Raw genomic sequence first — 9,347 nt, 5'->3', positions numbered from 1 at the left:
TAAGCAGAGGGAATGCAGCTGCAGATAGTGCAGCCCGGCGAGCTGCGTTAGAAGGACAAATACAAAGGGTACTAGCCCTGACTCACAACACTTTAAGAGAAGAAGAGGAAATTGGAGGAGAGGATGAATACACCCCGGAGGAGAGGGAGTTGATTCAAAAGGTCGCAGAAAAGCAAAGTGCAGGAGAAGGACATTACGATACAGAAGGAAGAATGTTAATTCCTAAGCGGTTGGGACAGAAGATGGTGCAACAGTTACACAGTACCACACACTTGGGGGAAAGAAAAATGGGACTGTTAATAGAAAAGTTCGGGTTGAGATTCCAAGATCAGAGGAAAATATTAAGAGGGATAATAGAAGGGTGTCAAGCATGTCAGGAAATGAAACCATCAAGGGTCAGAAAGGTACATGAAGGTATAAGGGAAAGGGGTGGTGAACCTGGAAGGCATTGGGAAGTAGATTTTACGGAAATAAAACCAGGTAAATACGGATATAGATATCTGTTGGTATTAGTAGACACCTTTTCAGGGTGGGTGGAGGCCTTCCCCACTAAGCGAGAAACAGCCCAGGTGGTAGCGGTCCCATATATGCAAACGGGACATTCTGTGGGACAAATGGGACAGTCGGCAATGGGACAACGATTCCCTGCGTGCGGGATTACCCTTAGGAGCATATGGGGGGGATCCATCAGGACAGGAACATAATAGGACAGATTTACTATGGAATAATGATACCGTTAAGGCTTTGCCAGATGGAGTGTTTTTAATTTGTGGGAAAAGAGCGTGGCAGGGAATACCTAAGAATGCCTATGGGGGACCGTGTTATTTAGGGCAACTGGCAATGATAGCCCCGTCTAGAGCCAAGTTGTTAACTATGAAGCAAGAACAAAGAAGGCAAAAGCGTTCCCTTGGTTTAACACCGGAATGTAATGATAATGTACAATTAATATCTGTAACTGCGCGGGTCGCCTTAGCTATCTTTGTACCAGCAGCTGAAGCAAGAAATGTGTTAAGGGAACTTTCGAAGCTAGCCTGTTGGAGTGAGAAGCAAGCAAATGCGACAACCGAGGTATTGGAACAACTCCTGCTCGATCAGAACAGCCTGCGACATGCATTACTACAGGACAGAGCGGCTATAGGCTTCTTGCTCCTCACACATGGACATGGATGTGAAGAGTTTGAAGGACTATGTTGTTTTAACCTGTCGGACCATAGCCAATGGATTCAACAACAATTGCGCTGGCTCAAGGAACACACTCAGAAGATAACGCGGGAAGAAGGACTGATGGACGAATGGCTAGAGTCATTGTTTGGAGGGTTACCTGGGTGGATATCAGGACTGATAAAAGAAGGATTACGCGTATTTGTAATTCTGTTATTACTGTTACTGTGTATCTGTATAATGTGGAAATGTGTAATGGGGGTAATGGAAAAAGCTACAAATCGAGTTAATTCTATGCACATAATTTTCATGCGACAAACTCAGAAGGATCGAGAAAGGATTCTCTGATATTAGCAAAAGAAAAAGGGGGGAATGTAGGGTGCATTAGCCGGGAAGGTAGGGGTTAGATAGCTAATGTCTGGTAGCTAATGGCCGGTAGGGGTTAAATAGCTAATGTAGAATAAGCTGAGTGTTAGAGCGCAAGGACCCATGATAACTGGCAGAGTCCGGATGTCTTGCTCATGACAGGGGCAGAACCCTTGATAGATGGCAGGGTCAGGATGCCCTGCTCATGGCAAGGTCTGGACCCTTGATAGGTGGCGGGGTTAGGGTGCCCTGCCCTCAGTCAGGATGATAGAGGGGCTGCTTATCCAGATGTTTTAATTCAGCAAAATAGATAACATTAACAAGAATGCAAAACAGGAAAACGGGAGGGGGAACACTCTTGGATAAGAACGGTATAAAAGAGGGACGCCCGAAGTGGTCGGGGTCCGTGGTGTGACCCTTGCATGGGAAAGCCCGGACCCCAGCTAGCTGGTAATACTTATTATCTTTCTCCTATTATTAAAAAGCACAATATATCGATGGTGTTTGCCTCTTTCTCCGTCGATTCGAAAACCGGACCCAACACTATCAACCATAAAGTATATTTTAAATTTCTTTTTTTCACTTGCACATGCACAGTCCCTGCTCTTGTGGCAGTGCCTAGGCTGAGGCTAGCGTATTCCAAAATGACTTTCAGCATAGTATCTACCGAAGCATGACTGTTAAAATATATAGAGCTGTATAGACATGAATAAATAACCTGTGCATTGTGCATATGACTAAAAAGTCATCCGAATCATTCTATTTCTTCTGTTTAATCTTTGCCCTTTTGCTGCTAGGAGGTGTTCAAATCCACTTGTAGGAAAATGAGAAGGAAAGGAAAAAGGTAATGAAATAAATGCAGTAGGTGGAGTGGGAATTTTGCGGTTTAAAAGTGGTGTGGGGGAAAAGGAGATATCAAATACTTTGTTAACTATACACCCGACTCTGGACTCAATCTCGAGAAGTCTCCTCAGGCAGCGTCCCGACCTGAGGGGAGGAAAGGGGGTTCAGCTGGTTGACCGATCCCAGAAGTTACAATGGAGTCTTCCCTCCAAATTCTGAGTCTCCTCAGTCGGCGTCTTGACCAGAGGGGAGGAAAGGGGTTCAGCCCATCGACTGATCCAGAAGTTATGATGAAATCTTCCCTCCTCAGTTCACCTTTTATATATTTTTTTTACATTTATGTGGAGCTTGAGTGACTGTAGTCATACTTACTTTTGTTGCTGATTGGTGAAAAAGTCTCTCGCTTTCATTTAAAGGTACAGTCAATCGAAAATCTACAGAGCATGCTTGGTGAGGAGTGGTTGTACCTCGGAGATGGGTAACTTTGGGGATGGTGGTTTGTGTTGGCATGATAATGAGCCTATAATGAGCAAAGTTCAAGCAAATTTCATCTGAAAGGAGTGATTTGACACCCTTGCTGGCTCAGCAACAGACATGTTATCATATATCTCCCATTGGACAGCTACTGTGCGGCTTATAAGCGGCATCTTCACTCTGCTCCAGCCTCCGTTACTCCTCTTGGCAGCTGCGAGGAGGGCAGATTGTGTTGCCTAGGGAACCAGGGGGGAGAAGAGTCGGTGCGTACCAACCATCCTGGAAGTGGCAACTGTGTATCACCCCATGCAAACTTCTGTAATGTCAAAACGTCTGTTAGGCCCTAGTTTTTCTCTAAGTTCCCCCTTCTCAAGCAATTCTTCCACATTATCCACCCCGTGACTATAGTCACTCAAACTTCACATCAGGGCATTTAGGTGTTAATATTACATGGCTAAAACACGATGCAGTTAAGTGAGTGATTGTACATTGGTACATTAGTAGAGGGGAGTTACCAAAAAAAAGGGGAGAGTATAGTTTTACAAGAATACATAAAGCAATTATTGCAATTACAATATTAAGTAATGATTGTAACAAACTTTGTATCCACCCCGTGACTCCAGTTGGCTTTGCATATTGAAATTTAGTCTTAAATTAGAGTATTAGTACTCGGGACGTTGATTGGGTCATGTGCTTGTAAAGGGGTATAAGCAGTGATTTGAATAATCTTTATGTTAATAGCTTTCATTATAACTGATTTTACACAGGATATTGCTATAGTTAGGATAATTATCATCACAATGAACATCACCACATATTGTATTAAACTTTGGATCCAACCAGTGACACCAAATCCAAACCAACTAAACACCTTCACCAGCCAACTAGTGTTCATTGATTCCCAGAGTTCATGGGTGTCTTTCACCATCTGTCACATCTTTTCTAGTTGGATATCAAGGTTCTGTGTAGCATTAGGGATATAAATGCAGCAGTCGGTACTGGAGAGGTTTAGGTAGTCACAAAGTCCATTTTGGTGTAACAGCATCAAGTCCAGTGCCATGCGGTTCTGAAGAGTCATTTTTGACATAGCTTGTAATTGACGATTGAGCAACCGTATAATAGTCTCAGTGGTATTAGCTAGTTTTTCTACTTGATATGCTAACTTACTTAACCATAATCGCGTTCGCACAGTAGCATCCCCAAATCAAAAAAAAAAAAATCCTTTCAGTCCCCAGGCTATGCCATTAGCTGCTCCTGGGTCCTGCCACCCCTCTACATGTCCCACCAGTTCTATTTTTGCCTGTTTTGCTTGAGTCATCCAGTGGGGTCAGAGGGAATCCTCCTCCACATGAGGCACAATTTTGGAAGACCCAAGGTAAATTGGAGTTCAGGTAATCCAGTCCATAAGCAGGTATACATCTTAACATCATTGCAGGCCCAGATCAAACCAGCCAGAGCATAACCAGAGGCAATACAGCAATCATTATGAGGCGCAAAGTTTACACCTACTGATTTGTATTTTATGCTGTGATTATGGCACAGACAGAGACTCACCAATAGTGTCTGACCCAGTTGTGTTGTTCCCAATTGGAGCAATTTATCACATTTTGGCAATACCACAACACTGACTCGTTTGATACTGAACCGAAAGAAAATCCTGAGCTAAATGTGGATGTAAAACCAATGAAGTCCTGAATGTCTCCAAACTAAGAGCAATTTAAGCTATGATTATTTTGGAGGGGACAAACTTCCCCTCTATTCTTCTAATGGGTGTAAGGAATAGGCATATTGTCTAAAAGCAGCAGTATTAAAGCCGTGCAGAAGATAAGAACAGAGAGCTACTAAACCGAGTATGTCATTAAGAGGAGATGATATGCCAGAACTACAATTTGGGTTTACATGCTAAAATTACTATGAGAAATACAGTCGCAATAATAATAAAAGAACAATAGGTGGTGTGCCTTCAAGATCTACATAATCTTCCCAATTCCCCCACACAGAGGAGTTCCCCATATTCAGTGCACACATTCTAGAGAGACTTCAGTCCAGCAGCCCAGACATAGCACTTTCTTTTGCCATCTTGAGGCTCACTGTAAGAGAAAACAAAACTTGTCTTGGTGGGGTGAGGCCGAACAGGTTACCCCATTTGGAATGAAAGGAAGACATTTATCGTGCATTGATTTTGCGCTATTATCAGTAGCTTCCAGGTGTATAGGAAGTCTAGCAGAATTGTTTCTTCATATCTCCTTCCTTCCTCTAGTATCTCTTTCAAGTCTTCCTTCTGCCATATCTGACATCCATTGACCTGCCTGTTATTTCTTTCCCCAATCGTTTGCTCCCTTAAATGTGGCATAAGCAATCAGTTTAAACTACCCCCAATACTTCAGTTTAAACTACCTCCCAATTTCAAGCAGCACTTCCGCCACGCCCAGCAACAGTGCATCCCTGTGTGTAGGAAGGCAGGCAGAGGGGGCAGGCGACCTGCGTGGATGAGCCGAGAGCTTGTGGCAATGCTCAAGCAGAAGGCAGCGGTATACAAAATGTGGAAAAAAGGACAGGCCCCCTGGGAGAAATACAGGAACGTAGTCAGGGAATGCAGAGATGCGACAAGGAAAGCTAAGGCACGTCTGGAAGGCAAGCTGGCAAGGGACGTTAAAAATAACAAAAAAAAATTCTTCAAATACATTAACAGCAAAAGGAAGATCAGGGAAAACGTGGGTCCGCTGGCGGACGGGATGGGCACCCTGGATACAAATAACACAGAAAAAGCAGAGTTGCTCAATGCCTTCTTTGCTTCAGTGTTTACCAAGGGCAGCCCATTAGAGCCCCAGGCCCTAGAGACAAGAGAAGAAGCGGGTGGAGAGGAAGACTTGCCCTGGGTAGAGGAAGATTGGGTCAGAGAGCACCTAAGGAAACTCGATACCCAAAAATCCATGGGCCCTGATGGGATGCACCCCAGAGTGCTGCGTGAGCTGGCAGATGCCATAGCTAAGCCGCTCTCCATCATCTTTGAAAGATCCTGGAGACCGGGGGAGGTGCCGGAAGACTGGAAGAAGGCCAATGTCACACCAGTCTTCAAAAAAGGCAAGAAGGAGGACCCAGGCAACTACAGGCCAGTCAGCCTCACCTCCGTCCCCGGAAAAGTGATGGAACGGCTCATACTGGCCGTTGTCTCCAGGCACATGGAGGATAAGAAGGTGCTCAAGAGTAGTCAGCATGGATTCACCAAGGGGAAATCTTGCCTGACTAACCTGATAGCCTTCTATGATGAAATGACCGGCTGGATAGACGAGGGGAGAGCGGTGGATGTCGTCTATCTCGACTTCACCAAGGCTTTTGACACCGTCCCTCACAACATCCTCCTGGGCAAGCTCCGGAAGTGTGGGATAGATGAGTGGACAGTGAGATGGATTAGGAACTGGCTGGATGGCAGGGCCCAGAGAGTGGTGATCAGCGGTGCAGAGTCTAGTTGGAGGCCTGTACCTAGTGGGGTCCCCCAGGGGTCAGTCCTTGGTCCAGTCCTGTTCAATTTATTCATCAATGACCTGGATGAAGGCACAGAGTGCTCCCTCAGCAAGTTTGCTGATGACACGAAACTGGGAAGAATAGCCGATACCCCAGAGGGCTGCACTGCCATCCAGAGGGACCTGGACAGACTGGACAACTGGGCGGTGAAAAACCTCATGCAATTCAACAAGGCCAAGGGCAAGGTCCTGCACCTGGGGAGGAATCACCCCAGACACCAGTACAGGCTGGGGACCGACCTTCTGGAGAGCAGCTCTGCGGAGAAAGACCTGGGTGTCATGGTGGATGACAAGTTGACCATGAGGCAGCAGTGTGCCCTTGTGGCCAAGAAGGCCAATGGGATCCTGGGCTGCATTAAGAAGAGCGTCTCCAGCAGGTCGAGGGAGGTGATCCTGCCCCTCTACTCAGCCCTGGTGAGGCCGCATCTGGAGTACTGTGTCCAGTTCTGGGCTCCACAGTACAAGAGGGATGTGGAGCTGCTGGAGAGAGTCCAGCGCAGGGCCACAAGGATGATCAGGGGCCTGGAACATCTGCCCTATGAGGAGAGGCTGAGGGAGCTGGGCCCGTTCAGCCTGGAGAAGAGAAGGCTGAGAGGGGATCTAATCGGTGTCTATAAGTACCTCAAGGGAGGGAGTGCAGAGGACGGTGATGGTCTCTTTTCAGTGGTGGCCACTGATAGGACTAGAGGAAATGGCCGGAAACTGAAACACCAAAAATTCCATAGGAACTTAAGGAAAAAATTCTTAACAGTGAGGGTGACAGAGCACTGGAACAGGCTGCCCAGAGAGGTTGTGGAGTCTCCTTCTCTGGAGATCTTCAAAACCCGCTTGGACGCAGTCCTGTGCCACGTGCTCTAGGTGTCCCTGCGTATGCAGGGGGGTTGGACTAGATGATCTCTAGAGGTCCCTTCCAACCCTAAGCATTCTATGATTCTATGATTCTACTGCTGCTTTATATTTCCACCCCGTGCTTGTTTTTCGGCACAGACATTAGTAAATTGTCTGGAAGGTTTAGGTGAAGGTATAATAGGTGAAGGTTTAAAGGGAGACATAATGTTGTAATTTCTGAGCTTACTGGCTGTTTTAATTTAGAATTCTTTGTTTTTGGACCACTAACAGAAAAAACATATATCATGTGGGTTGGGTGGCCTGAGTCCTAGGATACACAAGAGGGAGAAGAAATAAAGAAAATACCACAAATTGATAGCAACTGAGGTGGCCACAATGGACATCTCTCTCCAATGGAGCACAAGTTGAAGCAAACTGAGATGACACAGATATGAATTTTATAAATAACTGACTACTGACAGCTCATTTAACATGTATGGCACATTATCTTGCCAAACATTTCATTATTTGTTTCAGGGGAGATCTAGAATAATGACTAGAATCTAGAATAATAACTAGAATAATAACTATGGTATTGATCAAATAATCTATACAGCATCAGTGGAAGAAAATAAGACAATGGGATGCTCTCGGCAGTCAGAAACTGCTGCAAAAAAATTAGCTCAGAAACAGAGCTTCATTATCAATAACTCTGAAGCACATATTTAATTCCTACAAGCATAAAACCCTGTTTCCAATCACACCCAGAATAGTACCATAAAGTTTTCCATATAACCTATTTTAAAGCGACTTTAGTGCTAGGAAAAAATAAAGCAGTCAAGACAGAGACACCTAGGGAGGAGGACAGTCACACTATTCAGTTTTAAGCCCCCTAGGTGCCTCACTTACTTAAGCTCTTTATACAGTAAGTGAATTCTAGCTAGCTACTTACTCTAAGTCATTGTGAGCATCCATCCTAAAGTGAATAGTAGACAGGAATTAGGTGTCTAATTCTTTATAAATTTGCAATCTGTAGTTGCTACTGAAATAATTTTAGTTGTCTAAATAGCTGGTACACTGCTTACCTTGATCTTTTCATGTAGCTTCCCACCATTGTGAAGGGAGGAAGTAGGAATAATTGCACTTTGCTTCTGTTTAAAACCTTAATGTCATTTTGATGCTGTAGAAGGACCTAGAAAGTGGACTCTTGCTAGAACTGCTTTTCCTCAGATGCTTGCTGTTAAGATCTATTAGAAGGGAATTATTTCTCACTCAACCTTTCCTAGAACAACTCATGGTTGACATACAGAATAGGTTTTTGTAAATAATCACAATGTTATTTTCATGTTACTTAAAGAAAAACAGAGATATTCATTAAATGTAAATGGTAACTGAAGAATTTACCATTCTGAACAACGTACTGGGCTTTTTGGATTGTCAAAATGAAAAATGTCAGTAGCAAGGATTTTTGTCACAGGAAGCTGGCATTCAAGCATTAGCATTTATTGAGAAAATGTTCTACCTACCATGGATAGTGTAATGGATAATTTCTCTCATTCTTTCCAAAGTAAAATCAAATTTTCAATAACAGTTAGGAAACAAACAAACAAAAATCACCCAAATCATATTTTCATTTGTGACTGATGCAGAATGTAAGTTTGCGCAGTAAGGAAACATTCAAATCCTGGCTGCATTTGGCTTTCCAGGATTTTTGCTTAGTTTTTATTGAACACTTCTATATAAGTTATAATGACCATTTCCTGGTCATTAAACACCTCAAGTTCAAGCTCAGTGCAAGTACAAAGCTAGTATGTATACCTGGCAATTTCAGACAAAATTTAAGACTTAGTCAATCAGTACTTCATAAGGATGTAGATAGGCATTTAAATAATTTATCTAATTTCAAAGTGAGCTGCATATATGTCTTATCCATAAGGTTAAATGTTTTCATGCATAAGCCTTTATAGAGCATGTTTATTATTATTAAGCATGCTTATTTAATTAAGCATCCAACTCCTCCAGCACATCTTGTCTGATCCATCTTATATCATCCAGGCTGATTTTAGCCTAATACTATACCTCTGAAGATATCTGTAAATAACCCTAAGGACAGCCAGCCAGGACCATGAAATTTATAAAAATTCACAGCTC

General features: G+C 43.7%; 1 protein-coding gene across 1 annotated transcript; it reads left to right on the top strand.

Moving 5' to 3' along the window:
* The first annotated feature begins 370 nt into the window (after positions 1 to 370).
* LOC148592807 (uncharacterized) lies at positions 371 to 2,852 on the top strand. Its single transcript, XM_088533740.1, has 3 exons — positions 371 to 404; positions 668 to 1,422; positions 2,787 to 2,852. The coding sequence occupies exons 1-3, from the start codon at positions 371 to 373 to the stop codon at positions 2,850 to 2,852; spliced, it is 855 nt and encodes a 284-aa protein (XP_088389866.1).
* Positions 2,853 to 9,347: the final 6,495 nt, after the last annotated feature.

This window comes from Tinamus guttatus, unplaced genomic scaffold, assembly GCF_059628265.1.
Source record: "Tinamus guttatus ecotype Peru unplaced genomic scaffold, ASM5962826v1 Tinamus_guttatus_pri_ptg000516l, whole genome shotgun sequence".
Lineage (NCBI taxonomy): Eukaryota > Metazoa > Chordata > Aves > Tinamiformes > Tinamidae > Tinamus > Tinamus guttatus.
Note: the sequence above shows the minus strand (reverse complement) of the source record. Positions and strands in the feature narration are given on the sequence as shown.

Bases quoted from the DNA above. Each gene is read 5' to 3' on its own strand.
- LOC148592807 (XM_088533740.1), top strand. From the start codon at position 371: ATGTCAGGAAATGAAACCATCAAGGGTCAGAAAG. The intron at 405-667 runs GTACATGAAGGT...GATTACCCTTAG, and splicing joins AACCATCAAGGGTCAGAAAG to GAGCATATGGGGGGGATCCA. The intron at 1,423-2,786 runs GTAATGGAAAAA...TTTCATTTAAAG, and splicing joins TGTGGAAATGTGTAATGGGG to GTACAGTCAATCGAAAATCT.